Raw genomic sequence first — 21,943 nt, forward strand, 5'->3', positions numbered from 1 at the left:
GTGATGGGGGGGTTTAAGGACCTGGTGGAGATGGTGATGGGGGGGGGGGTTTAAGGACCTGGTGGAGATGGTGATGGGGGGGTTAAGGACCTGGTGGAGATGGTGATGGGGGGGGCGGGTTTAAGGACCTGGTGGAGATGGTGATGGGGGGGGTTTAAGGACCTGGTGGAGATGGTGATGGGGGGGTTTAAGGACCTGGTAGAGATGGTGATGGGGGGGAGGGTTTAAGGACCTGGTGGAGATGGTGATGGGGGGGTTTAAGGAGATGGTGATGGGGGGGGGTTTAAGGACCTGGTAGAGATGGTGATGGGGGGTTTAAGGACCTGGTGGAGATGGTGATGGGGGGGGGGTTTAAGGACCTGGTGCAGATGGTGATGGGGGGGGGTTTAAGGACCTGGTGGAGATGGTGATGGGGGGGGGGTTTAAGGACCTGGTGGAGATGGTGATGGGGGGGTTTAAGGACCTGGTGGAGATGGTGATGGGGGGGTTTAAGGACCTGGTAGAGATGCTGATGGGGGGTTTAAGGACCTGGTGGAGATGGTGATGGGGGGGTTTAAGGACCTGGTGGAGATGGTGATGGGGGGGGGTTTAAGGACCTGGTGGAGATGGTGATGGGGGGGGGTTTAAGGACCTGGTACCCGAGATAGTACTGTAGGAGACTGGACCATTCTACTGGCTGACTGACCGTGGTGATAGTACTGTAGGAGACTAGACCATTCTACTGGCTGACTAAGGACCGTCATAGTACTGTAGGAGAGGAGACCATTCTACTGGCTGACTGACCGTCATAGTACTGTAGGAGACTAGACCATTCTACTGGCTGACTGACCGTCATAGTACTGTAGGAGAGGAGACCATTCTACTGGCTGACTGACCGTCATAGTACTGTAGGAGAGGAGACCATTCCACTGGCTTGGAGGAGGAGCCTGGCTGACTGACCGTCATAGTACTGTAGGAGAGGAGACCATTCCACTGGCTGACTGACCGTCATAGTACTGTAGGAGACTAGACCATTCTACTGACTGACTGACCGTCATAGTACTGTAGGAGAGGAGACCATTCTACTGGCTGACTGACCGTCATAGTACTGTAGGAGACTAGACCATTCTACTGGCTGACTGACCGTCATAGTACTGTAGGAGAGGAGACCATTCTACTGGCTGACTGACCGTCATAGTACTGTAGGAGAGGAGACCATTCTATTGGCTGACTGACCGTCATAGTACTGTAGGAGACTAGACCATTCTACTGGCTGACTGACCGTCATAGTACTGTAGGAGAGGAGACCATTCCACTGGCTTGGAGGAGGAGCCTGGCTGACTGACCGTCTTTGTACTGTAGGAGAGGAGACCATTCCACTGGCTTGGAGGAGGAGCCTGGCTGACTGACCGTCATAGTACTGTAGGAGAGGAGACCATTCTACTGGCTGACTGACCGTCATAGTACTGTAGGAGAGGAGACCATTCTACTGGCTGACTGACCGTCATAGTACTGTAGGAGAGGAGACCATTCTACTGGCTGACTGACCGTCATAGTACTGTAGGAGACTAGACCATTCTACTGGCTGACTGACCGTCATAGTACTGTAGGAGAGGAGACCATTCTACTGGCTGACTGACCGTCATAGTACTGTAGGAGAGGAGACCATTCTACTGGCTGACTGACCGTCATAGTACTGTAGGAGAGGAGACCATTCCACTGGCTTGGAGGAGGAGCCTGGCTGACTGACCGTCATAGTACTGTAGGAGAGGAGACCATTCCACTGGCTTGGAGGAGGAGCCTGGCTGACTGACCGTCATAGTACTGTAGGAGAGGAGACCATTCTACTGGCTGACTGACCGTCATAGTACTGTAGGAGACTAGACCATTCTACTGGCTGACTGACCGTCATAGTACTGTAGGAGAGGAGACCATTCTACTGGCTGACTGACCGTCATAGTACTGTAGGAGAGGAGACCATTCCACTGACTTGGAGGAGGAGCCTGGCTGACTGACCGTCATAGATGCATGTTTGTGTAGGTGACTGATGGGTTAAAGTGACCTGTCAATAATATATGTTTTGCAATAATGTATTGATGATTTCAATAGTTTGTTCCCTTTTCGTTTGTGTTCTTTTTCAATCTGCTAATGCTATTGTGAAAGTGTGACTTGCTGTGGTTAAAATTAGCCTCATCTGGCACCTAGAATGATGGTCTACCACTGACTTCTGACTTGTTGAGGATACATCTGCTCCTCCACGCCCTGTTGGTCGTCCCCCCTCTGTGATACACAACTGACTGGACGGAGGGATGGTGGAGGAAGAGGAGATACACAACTGACTGGACGGAGAGATGGTGGAGGAAGAGGAGATACACAACTGACTGGACGGACGGATGGTGGAGGAAGAGGAGATACACAACTGACTGGACGGAGGGATAGTGGAGGAAGAGGAGATACACAACTGACTGGATGGAGGGATGGTGGAGGAAGAGGAGATACACAACTGACTGGACGGAGGGATGGTGGAGGAAGAGGAGGATACACAACTGACTGGACGGAGGGATGGTGGAGGAAGAGGAGATACACAACTGACTGGACGGAGGGATGGTGGAGGAAGAGGAGATACACAACTGACTGGACGGAGAGATAGTGGAGGAAGAGGAGATACACAACTGACTGGACGGAGGGATGGTGGAGGAAGAGGAGGATACACAACTGACTGGACGGAGGGATGGTGGAGGAAGAGGAGGATACACAACTGACTGGACGGAGGGATGGTGGAGGAAGAGGAGATACACAACTGACTGGACGGAGGGATGGTGGAGGAAGAGGAGATACACAACTGACTGGACGGAGGGATGGTGGAGGAAGAGGAGATACACAACTGACTGGACGGAGGGATGGTGGAGGAAGAGGAGATACACAACTGACTGGACGGAGGGATGGTGGAGGAAGAGGAGATACACAACTGACTGGACGGAGGGATGGTGGAGGAAGAGGAGATACACAACTGACTGGACGGACGGATGGTGGAGGAAGAGGAGATACACAACTGACTGGATGGAGGGATGGTGGAGGAAGAGGAGGATACACAACTGACTGGACGGAGGGATGGTGGAGGAAGAGGAGATACACAACTGACTGGACGGAGGGATGGTGGAGGAAGAGGAGGATACACAACTGACTGGACGGAGGGATGGTGGAGGAAGAGGAGATACACAACTGACTGGACGGAGGGATGGTGGAGGAAGAGGAGATACACAACTGACTGGACGGACGGATGGTGGAGGAAGAGGAGATACACAACTGACTGGACGGAGGGATGGTGGAGGAAGAGGAGATACACAACTGACTGGACGGACGGATGGTGGAGGAAGAGGAGATACACAACTGACTGGACGGAGGGATGGTGGAGGAAGAGGAGATACACAACTGACTGGACAGAGGGATGGTGGAGGAAGAGGAGATACACAACTGACTGGACAGAGGGATGGTGGAGGAAGAGGAGATACACAACTGACTGGACGGAGGGATGGTGGAGGAAGAGGAGGATACACAACTGACTGGACGGACGGATGGTGGAGGAAGAGGAGATACACAACTGACTGGATGGAGGGATGGTGGAGGAAGAGGAGATACACAACTGACTGGACGGAGGGATGGTGGAGGAAGAGGAGATACACAACTGACTGGACGGAGGGATGGTGGAGGAAGAGGAGATACACAACTGACTGGACGGAGGGATAGTGGAGGAAGAGGAGATACACAACTGACTGGACGGAGGGATGGTGGAGGAAGAGGAGAGATTATGCTGTGGAGTTTACTTTGTTGTTCTGGTGAAGGGAAGGGTCCTCATATTGGCCCCCAGAGAGAGAGAGAGAGAGAGGACAAAGCACTGCCTCTCTGTGAAATCATCTGCCCTTTCTGCACAATGACCACATCCATCCTCCTTGCCAACCTTGGCCCTCTGGGAAAACCTGTGTGTGTGTGTGTGTGTGTGTGTGTGTGTGTGTGTGTGTGTGTGTGTGTGTGTGTGTGTGTGTGTGTGTGTGTGTGTGTGTGTGTGTGTGTGTGTGTGTGTGTGTGTCTGTGTGTGTGAGAGTCTCTGGGCAGCACTGAAGGATTTGCATAGACTGTTGATTTTAAACTAGCAATATTTTAACCAAGTATCGCCACAACATTTTAAATGAAGAAGAAAAATACCAAGCAAACAAAAACGAGGAACGCTGGGGGGGGGTCTGCTGCACCTCTGCATCGGTGAAGGATACAGGAGAGGGCCTTCACTACCCCAGCATCACCCACGCTGGCTGACTGCTGCTGTTGAGCTTAATGCATAAAACAGTGTGTGTAATGGGTTTAACGTGGACATTTTTCTTCCTGTTTTTGGAAGAACCAGGCTTTTATCTCTTTGTTTGTGAGCCAAATATTACATATATATATACATATATATATACTCTTTCAAGATTTCAGATATGCCTTCTCAAGACCTTGACAAGCACAAACCTATTATTACTTACTAATATTTCAAAAGAAAAAAAATCCCGTTGTCATTTCCACTTGTTTTTAAGAGTATAGTTTTTAAATGGTGTTATTTATTGGTTTTAACTATCTTAGAGACAACGTGTTAAAGGTCAGAGCACTAACGTGGAAGTGTGTGTTTAAATGGTATGTGTTCTAATCTAAAGGCAACTTAACTTGGGTCAGGTCTTGTTGTTAGGCCGTGCTAACTAAATGGTGTTGTAAAAGATGAAGTGTTGTGTGCTGCATAGCTTCAGTGTGAAAGCTTCTCGATAATCGTCTTGTTTTTAAGACAAAAGATTGTTATAACTCCCTGTTGTAAAACATCTCTAGTGACCTGACGAGACAAGACGCTCTGGCTTTGTCCCGGCTGAGCTGACTGTACTATTTACAGTGATGATCAGGACAGGAAGAGGTTGGAGACAAAGATGGAGGGAGGGAGGGGTGGTATTTGGTAGAGTGATACTGTTGGACATCTATAGGTTTGTGTCCCAAATGGTACCCTATGTAGTGCACTACTTTTGACCAGGGCCCATATAGGGACTAATGCACTATATATAGTAATAAGGTTCCACTTGGGACTGTCCTCATCTTTGTTCAGATTTCCAAAAAGAAATGTTGTTGGGGTAAAAAAGAATAATATATATAAATATAAAATGTTACTCTGGGTGTCTTTTGTAAGTGTCGTGTGAGTAGGGGGACTCCTTTCTATTCCCAACTACACCAATAAGCACTGATAGGCAGATGTAACTTTTTCTATAGCGAATGTGAGTCTCTTTGTGACGTGTGTTACCACCTTTAAAGAATAAGAAAAAAAAGCCATCTTGATGAGTTTAAAGTAAAAAACCCACAGCTTTGAGAGTTAATCTGTGTACATATCTGTCCACTGGCATATAAAACAATCCCTCAGGGCTTCTCAGTATATGAGAATAAAGGAAAACGGTCTGTTTTGATGGGACAGATACCATGAAAGGATTGGTGGTGGATTTGAATTGTTCTTGGTTGTTTTCCTCAGCCCACGCATATTTTTAATGTAATCTATTCAAATACTAGTAATAATAATTGTTGAATTATATATGATTTTGTTTTTGCCAGAGTATTGCATCATATTATCATACATTTAGTTTGTGTTCTTGAACAACCACACGATGTACAGACATGTATACTTCCATAACGGCTGTGATCCAGTTGTAAAACGCGCCATTGATACACACTATCCTACCTAAAAAATATTTTTTTAAAACACTTCCAAAACAACTCTAAAGGTGTTTGCATGATTTAAAACACATTTTTAAAAAATAAAATAAAACCAAGTGTGTATTTTCAGTGAAAGATATCTTGCCATGGTGGACGGTGGACTATTTAACGGTGCACAATATGCATGTCCTACCAAGTCCCAACTGGTTTTTAGCGAGCTCTAGTCGGCTTCCGGTTCGTTCTTCAGATGGCGTTCCGTCACTGCTCAGCTGATAACTGCCATGCGTTGCGTTGTACTGCGCACGTTTGTAACCCAACTGAATCACTACAAGATTTTATTTGCGCTTTTATTACAATTAAAGTTGTCTGGACTTGGAACTGGGGAGAAATCCTGGATTTTTAAAGTTGTTTAGTTATAATATGTATGCTATGTTATCATTGCGTTAGATAATAAACATGTCTAGAACCTAGGTAACTGAACGCCATAGTGAAAAAACATTCTGATCTGATTTAGGTATGATGCTGTTTGACATGAGGATCTGATTGGATGGATTCTTAGAGCATTTTGATATGCTAACAGCCTTAAAATGGTCAGTTGCATTCAACACAGTTAAAGGACATTTAAAAAAAATAAAAAAAGTTAGTCAAACTAATAACCACCTACTTTATTCTCAATGTAGATTTGACATCTAGATTTTTTTATTTTTTTTATTCACTTATTCACTTGAAACATTAGCGCCATGGTTTGGGGGTAAACGTCTATTTGGCAGGTTTTAATGACCATATTGTAAAGGCTGAGGTAATTTTAAAATCAAAACACAAAAATGAAAATAGAGTCTTGTAGTCTTTCTGTGATCCAATTAATGAATGATCTCACCGCTTGTGTGGTGCAAAGGAAAACAAATAGAAGAAAATGGTGTACCAGCTAAAATTAATTTTTATTTAGGATATGATTTCTGTGGTTGCGTCGTAGGTTTCCACTGTTTTCCAATGATCTGTTGCTGGTGGCGAGAATAGTGTTCTGTTTACTGCTTCTAGGGGGGCTCCCATCCAACCGGCCAGGGGCATGTTCCGTGTTAGAAACAACAGATGTTTGCTTTGGTACTTGCACATTTACAGTTACCTCGATTTTGCCACGTTTGGATTTTTAAAAAAATATTTCAAAAATAATAGCTAATATATTATATATATATATGTGTATATTAGGAAAATGGTTCTATGTTTTCATTCCATTGAAAGCATATTGTTTGTAGCATTTAACTAGTTAGTGTATACACACACCTGTATACTGATTGACATTTTTCAGATTTGTACTTTTTTTAAACTGAAAGTTGCTAGTTCTGCTTTACCCGAGTCGTGCAATCATTTATTTTTAGTGTTCACTAATAAACCTATGATGTGTACCAATATTACAACCGTCCCTTTGCCTGTTTTCACTGGAATCACCATTCGAGTTCACACAACGTTGTCGCGAATGCTAGCATGGCACCCTATTCCCTATATAGTGCACTACTTTAGACCAGAGCCCTATGGAACCCTGTTCCCTATATAGTGCACTACTTTAGACCAGAGCCCTATGGAACCCTGTTCCCTATATAGTGCACTACTTTAGACCAGAGCCCTATGGAACCCTGTTCCCTATATAGTGCACTACTTTAGACCAGAGCCCTATGGAACCCTGTTCCCTATATAGTGCACTACTTTAGACCAGAGCCCTATGGAACCCTGTTCCCTATATAGTGCACTACTTTAGACCAGAGCCCTATGGAACCCTATTCCCTATATAGTGCACTACTTTAGACCAGAGCCCTATGGAACCCTGTTCCCTATATAGTGCACTACTTTAGACCAGAGCCCTATGGAACCCTGTTCCCTATATAGTGCACTACTTTAGACCAGAGCCCTATGGAACCCTATTCCCTATATAGTGCACTACTTTTGACCAGAGCCCTATAGAACCCTATTCCCTATATAGTGCACTACTTTTGACCAGAGCCCTATAGAACCCTGTTCCCTATATAGTGCACTACTTTTGACCAGAGCCCTATAGAACCCTGTTCCCTATATAGTGCACTACTTTTGACCAGAGCCCTATAGAAAGAACCCTGTTCCCTATATAGTGCACTACTTTTTACCAGAGCCCTATAGAACCCTGTTCCCTATACAGTGCACTACTTTTGACCGGAGCCCGAGGCTCTCATACTGTGTTGCGGAAAAGGAATGTGATCTTGTGAGATCAGGATGAACATAGGATGACAAAAACACAAACTTTCTTCACAGCAAACTAGTATTCTATGAAACATTTACTAATAGGTTAGCATAATATGTTTGTTTCCTACAGACACTACATGAGCAAAAGTATGTGGACACTTGCTTGTTGAACATCTAATTTCAAAATCATGGGCATTAATATGGAGTTGCCCCCCCCCTCCCTCCCTCCCCTTTGCTGCTATAACAGCCTCTACTCTTCTGGGAAGGCTTTCCACTAGATGTTGGAACATTGCTGCTATAACAGCCTCTACTCTTCTGGGAAGGCTTTCCACTAGATGTTGGAACATTGCTGCTATAACAGCCTCCACTCTTCTGGGAAGGCTTTCCACTAGATGTAGGAACATTGCTGCTATAACAGCCTCCACTCTTCTGGGAAGGCTTTCCACTAGATGTAGGAACATTGCTGCTATAACAGCCTCCACTCTTCTGGGAAGGCTTTCCACTAGATGTAGGAACATTGCTGCTATAACAGCCTCCACTCTTCTGGGAAGGCTATCCACTAGATGTTGGAACATTGCTGCAGGGACTTGCTTCCATTCAGCCATACGAGCATTCGTGAGGTCGGTCACTGGTGTTGGGCGATTAGGCCTGGCTCGTAGTCTGTATTCCCAAAGGTGTTAGATGGGGTTGAGGTCAGGGCTCTGTGCAGGCCAGTCAAGTTCTTTAAAAAAATATGTCACCTTTTATTTAACCAGGTAGGCCAGTTGAGAACAAGTTCTCATTTACAACTGCGACCTGGCCAAGATAAAGCAAAGCAGTGCGGCACAAACAACACAGAGTTACACATGGAGTAAACAAACGTACAGTCAATAACACATTAGAAAAGAAAAATAGAAATCTATGTACAGTGTGTGCAAATGTAGAAGAGTAGGGAGGTAGGCAATAAATAGGCCATAGAGTCGAAAATAATTACAATGTAGCATTAATACTGGAGTGATAGATGTGCAGATGATGATGTGCAAGTAGAGATACTGGGGTGCAAAAGAGCAAGAGGGTAAGTAATAATATGGGGATGAGGTACAGGTACAGGTGCAGTGATCGGTAAGCTACTCTGACAGCTGATGCTTAAAGTTAGAGAGGGAGATATAAGACTCCAGCTTCAGTGATTTTTGCAGTTCGTTCCAGTCATTGGCAGCAGAGAACTGGAAGGAAAGGCGGCCAAAGGAAGTGTTAGCTTTGGGGATGACCAGTGAAATATACCTGCTGGAGCGCGTGCTGCTATGGTGACCAGTGAGCTGAGATAAGGTGGGGCTTTACTTAGCAAAGACTTATAGATGACCTGGAGCCAGTGGGTTTGGCGACGAGTATGAAGCGAGGGCCAGCCAACAAGAGAGTACAGGTCGCAGAGGTGGGTAGTGTATGGAGCTTTGGTGACAAAACGGATGGCACTGTGATAGACTACATCTAATTTGCTGAGTAGAGTGTTGGAGGCTATTTTGTAAATTACATCGCCGAAGTCGAGGATCGGTCGGATAGTCAGTTTTACGAGGGTAAGTTTGGCAGAATGAGTGAAGGAGGCTCAGTTGAGAAATAGGAAGCCAATTCTAGATGTCATTTTGGATTGGAGATGCTTAATGTGAGTCTGGAAGGAGTTTACAGTCTAACCAGACACCTATGTATTTATAGTTATCCACATATTTTAGGTCAGAACCGTCCAGAGTAATGATGCTGGACGGGCGGGCGGGTGTGGACAGCGATCAGTTGAAGAGCATGCATTTCGTTTTACTAGCATTTAAGAGCAGTTGGAGGCCACGGAAGGAGTGTTGTATGGCGTTGAAGCTCAATTGGAGATTTGTTAGCAGTGTCCAAAGAAGGGCCAGAAGTATACAGAAGTTATTCCACACTGATCTCGACAAACTATTTTTGTACTGACCTCGCTTTTGTGCACAGGGGCATTGTCATGCTGAAACAGGAAAGGGCTTTCCCCAAACTGTTGCCACAAAGTTGGAAGCACAGAATATTCTAGAATGTCATTGTGTTCTGTAGCGTTAAGATGCACCTTCACTGGAACTAAGGGGCCCGAACCATGAAAAACAGCCCCAGACCATTATTCCTCCTCCACCAAACATTACAGTTGGCACTACGCATTGGGGCAGGTAGTGTTCTCCTGGCATCCGCCAAACCCAGATTTGTCCGTCGGACTGCCAGATGGTGAAGCGTGATTCATCGCTCCAGAGTTCAATGGCGCCGAGCTTCACACGACTCCAGCAGACGCTTGGCATTGTGATCTTAAGCTTGTGTGCGGCTGCTCTGCCACGGAAACCCATTTCATGAACTTCCCCACTAACAATTATTGTACTGACGTTGCTTCCAGATGCAGTTTGGAACTCAGTAGTGAGTGTTGCAACCGAGGACAGACAATGTTTACGCACTTCAGCACTTGGCCATCCCACTCGGTGAGCTTGTGTGGCCTACCACTTCACAACTGAGCCGTTGTTGCTCCTAGACGATTCCACTTCACAGCTAAGCCATTGTTTCCACTTCACAATAACAGCACTTACAGTTGACCGGGGCAGCTCTAGCAGGGCAGGAATTTGACAAACTGACTTGTCGTAAAGGTGGCATCATATGACGGTGCCACGTTGAAAGTCACTCTTCAGTAAAGGTCATTCCCCTGCCAATGTTTGTCTATGGAGATTGCATGGATGTGTGCTTGATGTGAAACACCGATCAGCAAATCCAATTTGAAGGGGTGTACACATACTTTTGTATTTATAGCGTACCTAGTAGGAAGGCTGAGATGTATTAGACTAAGGATGCGGGAGATGGGAACAGAGCACTGACAGCCACTTTAAAATCAAAACCACCACAACATTTTAAAAATGTTTAATTTATAGTTGTTGGAAAATGACATCTTAAACATGACCAGCCCATTCCGATGTTACAGGAGAAATAGGCATCTATGAGTCACCACAGGCAGACTGTTATACTAGAGATAGTGAAAGCCACGTGTGAAAGCTGTGGCCCTCTTCTTGTTGAACTGGGTTGTCGTTCTAAACTGCAGGCGGTACGGAAACTCAACCCCCTCGCTTGTTTGGTCGTCTCAAGACAATTACATTATAGAGTCAACTTTGATTGAATATTTAAAAAAAAAAAAAAGTGCTTTTTCAGCCTTGTTCTTTAAATATGTAATGTATGTACAGGAAGGGTAGTTCACATTGCTCTCCTTTTAAACATAACCAAATTTAACTGGAGGAGAGAGGAGGAGGTATCATGGTGGACAAGACAGCCAGGGGATAGAGCAGGGCTAAATTATTTTGTGTTAAAGAGTTTTTTTGTTTTTGTTATTTCAGACAGTGATCCCTTGTTGTGCACAACGGCCATTTAAACCAAACAAAAAAAAAAAAACGTGTGAAGAAACAAGACAAGTTATTTTCCTCGTGTTGGAGGTTGAGGAGAAGGTTAGGTAGGTGTCAATCTTCCGTGAGGTCCTGAACAAAGAGGACCTCGGAACGGCTGAGGCCGGCCTCTTTGAGGCTGGGGGGGTTGGGCTGCTCCTCCGTGGGAAGGCAGGGCAGGACCCGGCGGGGGAAGTTGGTAACTATCTGGAATTTCTCCGGGGTCTCCTTCAATGAGAACAGGAAGTCGTATATTACCTGGAGAAACAGAGGGAGAGATGGGTGCTCTTTTTTTGTTGTCAAGACCATACGTTCCTAGTGGTTAGAGCGTTGGACTAGTAACCGAAAGGTTGCAAGTGCAAACCCCCCGAGCTGACAAGGTACAAATCTGTCGTTCTGCCCCTGAACAGGCAGTTAACCCACTGTTCCCAGGCTGTTATTGAAAATAAGAATTTGTTCTTAACTGACTTGCCTTGTTGAATAAAGGTTAAAATATATATATATCAGGGCAGTTAAATCAAAACTGTAAAAGTTTGATTGTGTAGAATTGGGAGTCGAGCCCCCACTGGTAAACACCAGGCCGGTTAAAATGCAAATGCTGTAAGTTGACTAGAGCAGAGCCGTGCTCGTACCGTCAGAGACTCCTGGAAGAGGAACCACCTCTCTACTCTGGTGTCGTTAGGCAGTTTGAAAACTATCTTGACGCTGTCGGGGTCGTCTGCTGGGGGTTCGGGGGGAAGACATTCTGACTTAAGCTCCTTCTCTTCCTCCAACGTCTAAAAACACAGAATTTGTTAGCCACAGTCAAACTGGCAACAACTAATTATCAAATAACATAGAACCAAGATAAGGAACGGTTTTAATGTAGGCAGAGCGAGAGAGGACAGAGAGTATAAAAGACTCCTCGTTCTCACCCTCCTCCTCCTCTCCTCGGCCAGGACGGTCTGCCGGACCTTCTCCTCCTCCGCCTGGACCTTCTCCTGCTCCTCCCTCTTCCTTCGGTCCTTCTCCTGGTCGGCTCTCAGCGACTCCAGGTAGGCCTCGTCCTGCTGCGCCCGCAACACCTGCGTCTGGTTCCTCTCCTCCCTGGAACACACACAGACACGCTCAATTAACCTCCATCTCCAGGACCAGAGACAGACCTCACCACACCACATCTCCAGGACCAGAGACAGACCTCACCACACTACATCTCCAGGACCAGAGACAGACATATGGGAGACATCACATCTCCAGGACCAGAGACAGACGTATGGGAGATCTCCAGGACCAGAGACAGACGTATGGGAGATCTCCAGGACCAGAGACAGACGTATGGGAGATCTCCAGGACCAGAGACAGACGTATGGGAGATCTCCAGGACCAGAGACAGACGTATGGGAGATCTCCAGGACCAGAGACAGACGTATGGGAGACATCACTACACCACATCTCCAGGACCAGAGACAAATCTCCACATTTGTGTTTTTCATAATCGTAAAATAATCATGTGGGTTTCAAATACATTAAAACAATTTCCCATACTTTTGTTTGAGTTTGTCTGGCGCGCCAGATGTGTTGGGCTTGTACAGGCACAGAGACCACTGGAACACATTGTAAGGTATTGAAAACCCAGATCGGCAGTCAGGTAGGATCAGTCCCTTACTGTTCAGACATCAGGTAGGATCAGTCCCTTACTGTTCAGACATCAGGTAGGACAGTCCCTCACCGTTCAGACATCAGGTAGGACAGTCCCTCACCGTTCAGACATCAGGTAGGACAGTCCCTCACCGTTCAGACATCAGGTAGGACAGTCCCATTACCGTTTTTCAGACATCAGGTAAAATAGTCCTTGGGTTTCAGACATCATTAGGAACAATTTCCCATACTTTTGTTTGAGACATCAGGTAGGATCAGTCCCTTACTGTTCAGACATCAGAGACCACTGGATCAGTCCCTTACTGTTCAGACATCAGGTAGGATCAGTCCCTTACTGTTCAGACATCAGGTAGGATCAGTCCCTTACTGTTCAGACACCAGGTAGGATCAGTCCCTTACTGTTCAGACACCAGGTAGGATCAGTCCCTTACTGTTCAGACATCAGGTAGGATCAGTCCCTTACTGTTCAGACATCAGGTAGGATCAGTCCCTTACCGTTCAGACACCAGGTAGGATCAGTCCCTCACCGTTCAGACACCAGGTAGGATCAGTCCCTCACCGTTCAGACATCAGGTAGGATCAGTCCCTCACCGTTCAGACATCAGGTAGGATCAGTCCCTTACTGTTCAGACATCAGGTAGGATCAGTCCCTTACTGTTCAGACATCAGGTAGGATCAGTCCCTTACTGTTCAGACATCAGGTAGGATCAGTCCCTTACTGTTCAGACACCAGGTAGGATCAGTCCCTTACTGTTCAGACATCAGGTAGGATCAGTCCCTTACTGTTCAGACATCAGGTAGGATCAGTCCCTTACTGTTCAGACATCAGGTAGGATCAGTCCCTTACTGTTCAGACATCAGGTAGGATCAGTCCCTTACTGTTCAGACATCAGGTAGGATCAGTCCCTTACTGTTCAGACATCAGGTAGGATCAGTCCCTTACTGTTCAGACATCAGGTAGGATCAGTCCCTTACTGTTCAGACATCAGGTAGGATCAGTCCCTTACTGTTCAGACATCAGGTAGGATCAGTCCCTTACTGTTCAGACATCAGGTAGGATCAGTCCCTTACTGTTCAGACATCAGGTAGGATCAGTCCCTTACTGTTCAGACATCAGGTAGGATCAGTCCCTTACCGTTCAGACACCAGGTAGGATCAGTCCCTCACCGTTCAGACATCAGGTAGAATCAGTCCCTCACCGTTCAGACGTCAGTTAATGTCAGTCCCTCACCGTTCAGACGCCAGGTAGAATCAGTCCCTTACTGTTCAGACATCAGGTAGGATCAGTCCCTCACCGTTCAGACATCAGGTAGGATCAGTCCCTTACCGTTCAGACATCAGGTAGGATCAGTCCCTTACTGTTCAGACATCAGGTAGGATCAGTCCCTCACCGTTCAGACATCAGGTAGGATCAGTCCCTTACCGTTCAGACATCAGGTAGGATCAGTCCCTTACTGTTCAGACATCAGGTAGGATCAGTCCCTTACCGTTCAGACATCAGGTAGGATCAGTCCCTCACCGTTCAGACATCAGGTAGGATCAGTCCCTTACCGTTCAGACATCAGGTAGGATCAGTCCCTTACCGTTCAGACATCAGGTAGGATCAGTCCCTTACCGTTCAGACATCAGGTAGGATCAGTCCCTTACCGTTCAGACATCAGGTAGGATCAGTCCCTTACCGTTCAGACATCAGGTAGGATCAGTCCCTCACCGTTCAGACATCAGGTAGGATCAGTCCCTCACCGTTCAGACATCAGGTAGGATCAGTCCCTCACCGTTCAGACATCAGTTAATGTCAGTCCCTCACCGTTCAGACATCAGGTAGGATCAGTCCCTCACCGTTCAGACATCAGGTAGGATCAGTCCCTCACCGTTCAGACATCAGGTAGGATCAGTCCCTCACCGTTCAGACATCAGGTAGGATCAGTCCCTCACCGTTCAGACATCAGGTAGGATCAGTCCCTCACCGTTCAGACATCAGTTAATGTCAGTCCCTCACCGTTCAGACATCAGGTAGGATCAGTCCCTTACCGTTCAGACATCAGTTAATGTCAGTCCCTCACCGTTCAGACGTCAGGTAGGATCAGTCCCTCACCGTTCAGACATCAGGTAGGATCAGTCCCTCACCGTTCAGACATCAGGTAGGATCAGTCCCTCACCGTTCAGACATCAGGTAGGATCAGTCCCTTACCGTTCAGACATCAGGTAGGATCAGTCCCTCACCGTTCAGACATCAGGTAGGATCAGTCCCTTACCGTTCAGACATCAGGTAGGATCAGTCCCTTACTGTTCAGACATCAGGTAGGATCAGTCCCTTACTGTTCAGACATCAGGTAGGATCAGTCCCTTACTGTTCAGACATCAGGTAGGATCAGTCCCTTACCGTTCAGACATCAGGTAGGATCAGTCCCTTACTGTTCAGACATCAGGTAGGATCAGTCCCTTACCGTTCAGACATCAGGTAGGATCAGTCCCTTACCGTTCAGACATCAGGTAGGATCAGTCCCTTACTGTTCAGACATCAGGTAGGATCAGTCCCTCACCGTTCAGGCGGCAGGTAGGATCAGTCCCTTACTGTTCAGACGTCAGGTAGGATCAGTCCCTTACTGTTCAGACATCAGGTAGGATCAGTCCCTTACCGTTCAGACACCAGGTAGGATCAGTCCCTCACCGTTCAGACACCAGGTAGGATCAGTCCCTCACCGTTCAGACATCAGGTAGGATCAGTCCCTCACCGTTCAGACGTCAGGTAGGATCAGTCCCTCACCGTTCAGACGTCAGGTAGGATCAGTCCCTCACCGTTCAGACATCAGTTAATGTCAGTCCCTCACCGTTCAGACATCAGGTAGGATCAGTCCCTCACCGTTCAGACATCAGTTAATGTCAGTCCCTCACCGTTCAGACATCAGGTAGGATCAGTCCCTCACCGTTCAGACATCAGGTAGGATCAGTCCCTCACCGTTCAGACGTCAGTTAATGTCAGTCCTTCACCGTTCAGACACCAGTTAGGATCAGTCCCTCACCGTTCAGACATCAGGTAGGATCAGTCCCTCACCGTTCAGACATCAGTTAGGATCAGTCCCTCACCGTTCAGACGTCAGGTAGGATCAGTCCCTCACCGTTCAGACACCAGGTAGGATCAGTCCCTCACCGTTCAGACGTCAGTTAATGTCAGTCCCTCACCGTTCAGACACCAGGTAGGATCAGTCCCTCACCGTTCAGACACCAGGTAGGATCAGTCCCTCACCGTTCAGACGTCAGGTAGGATCAGTCCCTCACCGTTCAGACACCAGGTAGGATCAGTCCCTCACCGTTCAGACATCAGGTAGGATCAGTCCCTCACTGTTCAGACATCAGTTAATGTCAGTCCCTCACCGTTCAGACATCAGGTAGGATCAGTCCCTTACTGTTCAGACATCAGTTAATGTCAGTCCCTTACCGTTCAGACATCAGGTAGGATCAGTCCCTTACTGTTCAGACATCAGTTAATGTCAGTCCCTCACCGTTCAGACATCAGGTAGGATCAGTCCCTTACTGTTCAGACATCAGTTAATGTCAGTCCCTTACCGTTCAGACATCAGGTAGGATCAGTCCCTCACCGTTCAGACATCAGGTAGGATCAGTCCCTCACCGTTCAGACATCAGGTAGGATCAGTCCCTCACCGTTCAGACATCAGTTAGGATCAGTCCCTCACCGTTCAGACATCAGTTAGGATCAGTCCCTCACCGTTCAGACATCAGCTAGGATCAGTCCCTCACCGTTCAGACGTCAGGTAGGATCAGTCCCTCACCGTTCAGACATCAGTTAGGATCAGTCCCTCACCGTTCAGACACCAGGTAGGATCAGTCCCTCACCGTTCAGACATCAGTTAGGATCAGTCCCTCACCGTTCAGACATCAGTTAGGATCAGTCCCTTACCGTTCAGACATCAGGTAGGATCAGTCCCTTACCGTTCAGACATCAGGTAGGATCAGTCCCTCACCGTTCAGACATCAGTTAGGATCAGTCCCTCACCGTTCAGACGTCAGTTAGGATCAGTCCCTCACCGTTCAGACATCAGTTAGGATCAGTCCCTCACCGTTCAGACATCAGTTAGGATCAGTCCCTCACCGTTCAGACATCAGTTAGGATCAGTCCCTCACCGTTTAGGCGTCAGTTAGGATCAGTCCCTCACCGTTCAGACACCAGGTAGGATCAGTCCCTTACCGTTCAGACATCAGTTAGGATCAGTCCCTCACCGTTCAGACATCAGTTAGGATCAGTCCCTCACCGTTCAGACATCAGGTAGGATCAGTCCCTCACCGTTCAGACATCAGGTAGGATCAGTCCCTCACTGTTCAGACGTCAGTTAATGTCAGTCCCTTACTGTTCAGACATCAGTTAATGTCAGTCCCTCACCGTTCAGACATCAGGTAGGATCAGTCCCTTACTGTTCAGACATCAGTTAATGTCAGTCCCTTACCGTTCAGACATCAGGTAGGTCAGTCCCTCACCGTTCAGACATCAGTTGGGATCAGTCCCTGACCGTTCAGACATCAGTTGGCCAGGAACGGGTAAGTGTTCTCACGCAGGATCAGTCCCTTACAGTTCAGACATCAGTTAGGATCAGACACACCGTTCCAAAAAAACAGACATCAGGTAGGTCTGGTTGGCCTCCATGATGAAGGTGAGCTGGTTGAGGAGGTCCTCTGATTGGATGAGCACCTCCAGACGTCCCACCACCGTCATCTTACGGTCCTTCAGCATGATCATGGCCAGGAACGGGTAAGTGTTCTCACGCAGCGCCTGGGACACTGAGGTACAGACACACAGGGGGAAAAAAAACAGACACACACACCAAACACAGATTAAAACAACACTGAAATAAAGTGATTGATTAAGAGATTCCACCTCATATCTTAAGAGGACACTGATGAAAATCATCCACAGTTCCAGCACAAATGATTTACTTTTTAAAATCTTTAACCCCATTTAACCCTATCAAACTGACTGAGAACAAGTCCTCATTCACAGCAACAACAACGAGTGAAGGACGAGGCCAGTTCCTCTTTTATAGAATGTATCTCCAACTCTAGGAGATCTAGGTAGTGAAGACGCAATGCAAGAGTAGACGGTTGTGTACCTCTGTATCCCTCAGGCCTGCTGGTGGAACAAGCCCAGAACAGCATCCTGGTGTTGAGGAAGGTCAGGACCTCTTCTGTACATAACGTGGATCTGGAGGAAGATGGAAACAGAAGCATCATTTATATAAACCGTGAGAGGAGAGATGTACCGAGTACACTTTTAAGGAAAACATCTAATAAATAAAAGAGTGGAGGGCATGTGAATAATACCAAGCATGACACAAATAAAGAAACACAGATGGTAATGCCTTCGTCCAATCAACTGAATCCATATTCAAACCAATCATCAACAGACCCTGAATTATAACTAGATAATTATAACCAACTAATGATTCTTGCCTCCCTGGAAAAAGGACAATTTAGTACCCAACGGTGCCTGGCCATCCAGAGTTTGGGTATTGCATTGTAGTATCATTGTGCGTTTTTGTTGCCTGTGTATGTTGACCTCGTGTAAAGTGATCACTTGTTCTTGGACCTACCGACAGAACTGGTCTGTGTCCTGGTGGTCCTCTCCGTGGAGGTAAACTAACAAGTAGCGAAGCTCACGTTTGGCATCGTTCAATGCCTACAGAGGGGGAAACATAAAAACACACACCTCACTGAATAACACCAGCAGCTATCGACCAAGTTACACATCGATTTAATCCACGTAGAACCTATACGGATTCTGGAACATCCGCTTTCTTAAAACCATTTAGTCGGTTGTTCAATAAAATAAAACGTAAGGTGTGTCAACTTTTTTTTTTTTTTGGGGGTGTTCTTCTGCATTCTAGCATACTTGTTGTGGGGGTGTTCTTCTGCATTCTAGCATACTTGTTGTGTGGGGGTGTTCTTCTGCATTCTAGCATACTTGTTGTGTGGGGGGATGTTCTTCTGCATTCTAGCATACTTGTTGTGGGGGGGTGTTCTTCTGCATTCTAGCATACTTGTTGTGGGGGGTGCATTCTAGCATACTTGTTGTGGGAGGGGGGTTCTTCTGCATTCTAGCATACTTGTTGTGGGGGGGGGTGTTCTTCTGCATTCTAGCATACTTGTTGTGGGGGGGTGTTCTTCTGCATTCTAGCATACTTGTTGTGTGGGGGGTGTTCTTCTGCATTCTAGCATACTTGTTGTGTGGGGGGTGTTCTTCTGCATTCTAGCATACTTGTTGTGTGGGGGGTGTTCTTCTGCATTCTAGCATACTTGTTGTGGGGGGGTTCTTCTGCATTCTAGCATACTTGTTGTGGGGGAGGTGTTCTTCTGCATTCTAGCATACTTGTTGTGGGGGTGTTCTTCTGCGTTCTAGCATACTTGTTGTGGGGGGTGTTCTTCTGCGTTCTAGCATACTTGTTGTGGGGGTGTTCTTCTGCGTTCTAGCATACTTGTTGTGGTCAAGGTACTAGTATTGTACCAAATTGAGAATGAAACTTGGGGACCTGAGTAACGCACCTGGCTATATGTTCCCTGGTAAAACACTGGATGCGATCGACCGTACTTCTCTTCAAAACTATGGATGAAGGAGACCACGTCACCCACAGGGTCTGTGACTCGTCCACGAGGGTCTGGTCTGACCCACCGCAGGGCAAACCTGGTTAGGAAAGAGGAGGAGGAGGAACCAATCAGTCACCTTTATACAGAAACGTCAGAGGAACCGATGGCCAAATAGAGTTTCTGTGTATTACCTGAATACGTCCAGAAGTGTGTAATATGTCAATCTGAAAGGTAGCATTATCATGTAGTAACTCCATCCTATTAATCCCTGGACAAAAGTAAGAAAAAGACCAGATGAGACATGGTCAGAAGATTCAACGAGAAACTACAGCTGTCAGCTGGATGATTTTAGTAAGCAGAAGGTGTGCGCATACTGTGTATGCGAATGTCATATTGCAGATTCTACCTTAAAGTTGAGATTGCTAGAACAGTTTACCGGTGACATATAAGAGCAAAAAGAGAAGAACATCATAAGAGACCGAATGTGTGTGTACGTACTCTGGGTTGTGGCCTGGAGACGATATAGCTATACACTCTGTGGTCTGCTGTGTTGACCTGTAAGGGTCTGGAGGGCGGAGGGTTAAACACACTGGGAACTCCTTCCTGCTCGTTCAGTCTGTCCTGCACTGCAGCCTGGGAACGCACACACACACACACACACACACACACACACACACACACGACATTATCCATTTTATCTCACCCTGCACACCACAAGAAGACTAAACCGTGTGGCAGAGCTCATGCAGAATATTGAAAGCAACATTTCTCATGAGATATATATATATATATATTACTGCACGTAGTTCATTTATAACAGTGCAACCTCTGATGAACTATTGGATTCACTGGGTGCATCATAACCTGTGTATAATGTAGTCGTCAAGGCCCACATCAGAAACAGCCATTCATGTATTTTGGGGGAGACAGTTCTTACCTCGATGTTCCAATTGTGTTGTTCTAATGTACGACGACATTGGTCCATAGACTCCAAACCTGTCAAGTCCTGGAAAATCAAATGCAAATGCAAAAAAAAAAAAAAGTCTGAATTCTCAGATCTAACACTGGTTGGTGTACACGAGATTGGACAAATCTGTGAAGTTATGTTCAACCGAATTTATTTCCAATATGTTACTTTCCTACAGGCCATTTCCACATCTTGGGTATGGATGAGACAGAGGGGGGGCCTTACTAGGAATGAACCAGTCATTGCTTGTCATGTGTCATTAACAGTTGTGTGTGTGTGTCTGATGTTCAACTCTCAAACCATCTTCTAGCTAAAATGCTAAGTAACGTTAGCTTGGCTGACCAAGTAACCTGCTAGCTAGCTAGCTAGTCGGCCAACTGTCGTTAGCTTAGCTAGTTAGTTGGCGTAAGTAAACCAAGTGCTGCAGATAACCAAGTTAAACATGTCCTTTCTAATTCACATTACACTGATTTAAGTTTATTGATTCGTTTCTTTGTGAGTATTTTGTCGCGAACGAACGAGCAACTCAAGACAATATTTAGCATAGAACATAATTGTTGTGTTGCTAGATGAGATATAACGTTAACGGTAGCAAGTTAGCTAACGTTAGCGGTGGCGCTATTGGGGTATCAACATTATATTGTCAAAAAAGCGTGTGTTTTTTTTTTTACCCATTAGCGTGCTTTATTTTAAACAATGTCCTTCATATATCTAAACATACATTAATATGGAGTTATATAAAAAGATAAATACTTAAACCTGAAGAAAGGCTGACTACCTGAAATTGAAGGAGTTTTTCGGTCTGCGCCTGAGATAATTCCTGCTCCTCTGGCGCCGCCATCTTACCTCGTCCAACAGTGACGTGCAATTCGCGAACGATTCATTACTCGACTCTTTTTTTTTTTTACTGACTCGAGAGTCATGATTCATTGATTCATTACTCGAATCTTTTTTTTTTACTGACTCGAGAGTCATGATTCATTGATTCATTACTCGACTCTTTTTTTTTTACTGACTCGAGAGTCATGATTCATTGATTCATTAGTCGACTTTTTTTTTTTACTGACTCGAGTCATGATTCATTGATTCATTATTCGAGTCTTTTTTTTACTGACTCGAGAGTCATGATTCATTGATTCATTAGTCGACTCTTTTTTTTTTTTACTGACTCGAGAGTCATGATTCATTTTTCTGAATGACTCATTCGTTTGAGTTGTTCGTTTGACCTGCCTAGTGCTGGCAGTAATGATTCCAACAGCACGATTGATACACGGCTGGTCTGTCTCAGTGGCTCCCAGAGGACTGTTCGGAGCACCAAACTGTCTGTCATATGCGCGGAAAATTGATAATAAGCATAGTACATAGAGAAGAAAAATACATGTTAAGAACTGATAATTGATCATGGTGCAAAAATGTTTGCAATTTATTGAATGTTACGGAA

The 21,943-nt window shown here is 46.1% G+C and overlaps 2 protein-coding genes and 1 long non-coding RNA gene across 4 annotated transcripts in view; 1 reads left to right on the plus strand and 2 right to left on the minus strand.

Annotated features, from left to right (window-relative positions):
• The window catches only part of LOC127929826 (uncharacterized), a 4,047-nt gene extending 2,046 nt beyond the window's left edge, over window positions 1-2,001 (minus strand). Inside the window, exon 1 of the mRNA XM_052518285.1 lies at window positions 1,996-2,001. Within this exon, the coding sequence (XP_052374245.1) occupies window positions 1,996-2,001 (6 nt within the window). The remainder of the gene's footprint in view (window positions 1-1,995) is intronic.
• Window positions 2,002-10,775: 8,774 nt separating this feature from the next.
• On the minus strand, window positions 10,776-21,399 carry faf2 (Fas associated factor family member 2). Its single transcript, XM_052517994.1, has 11 exons — window positions 21,281-21,399; window positions 20,473-20,541; window positions 20,034-20,168; window positions 19,727-19,803; window positions 19,494-19,632; window positions 18,545-18,630; window positions 18,065-18,156; window positions 17,558-17,735; window positions 12,218-12,389; window positions 11,936-12,079; window positions 10,776-11,561 (listed from the first exon to the last, which is right to left on the minus strand). Exons 1-11 carry the CDS (start codon window positions 21,341-21,343, stop codon window positions 11,379-11,381), a joined length of 1,338 nt encoding a protein of 445 aa, XP_052373954.1. The 5' UTR covers window positions 21,344-21,399; the 3' UTR covers window positions 10,776-11,378.
• On the plus strand, window positions 13,239-17,390 carry LOC127929744 (uncharacterized). 2 transcript variants are annotated; one of them, XR_008135977.1, is made up of 4 exons: window positions 13,239-13,386; window positions 15,499-15,658; window positions 15,947-16,234; window positions 17,131-17,390. It is a non-coding gene; the product is annotated as an uncharacterized LOC127929744 (long non-coding RNA). The 2 variants fall into 2 exon arrangements; XR_008135978.1 differs by lacking the exons at window positions 15,499-15,658; window positions 15,947-16,234; window positions 17,131-17,390 and adding exons at window positions 13,643-14,058; window positions 15,211-15,311 and having other exon boundaries at window positions 13,241-13,354.
• Window positions 21,400-21,943: the final 544 nt, after the last annotated feature.

Source organism: Oncorhynchus keta, chromosome 4 (assembly GCF_023373465.1).
Source record: "Oncorhynchus keta strain PuntledgeMale-10-30-2019 chromosome 4, Oket_V2, whole genome shotgun sequence".
Taxonomy (NCBI): domain Eukaryota; kingdom Metazoa; phylum Chordata; class Actinopteri; order Salmoniformes; family Salmonidae; genus Oncorhynchus; species Oncorhynchus keta.

Excerpts from the sequence above, each read along its gene's own strand:
- faf2 (XM_052517994.1), bottom strand. The coding sequence starts at position 21,343 with ATGGCGGCGCCAGAGGAGCAGGAATTATCTCAGGCGCAGACCGAAAAA. Across the intron at positions 18,631-19,493 it reads ACCAGGGAACATATAGCCAG|GCATTGAACGATGCCAAACG; the intron begins GTGCGTTACTCA and ends CCCCCTCTGTAG. Across the intron at positions 17,736-18,064 it reads CAGGCCTGAGGGATACAGAG|TGTCCCAGGCGCTGCGTGAG; the intron begins GTACACAACCGT and ends TCTGTACCTCAG.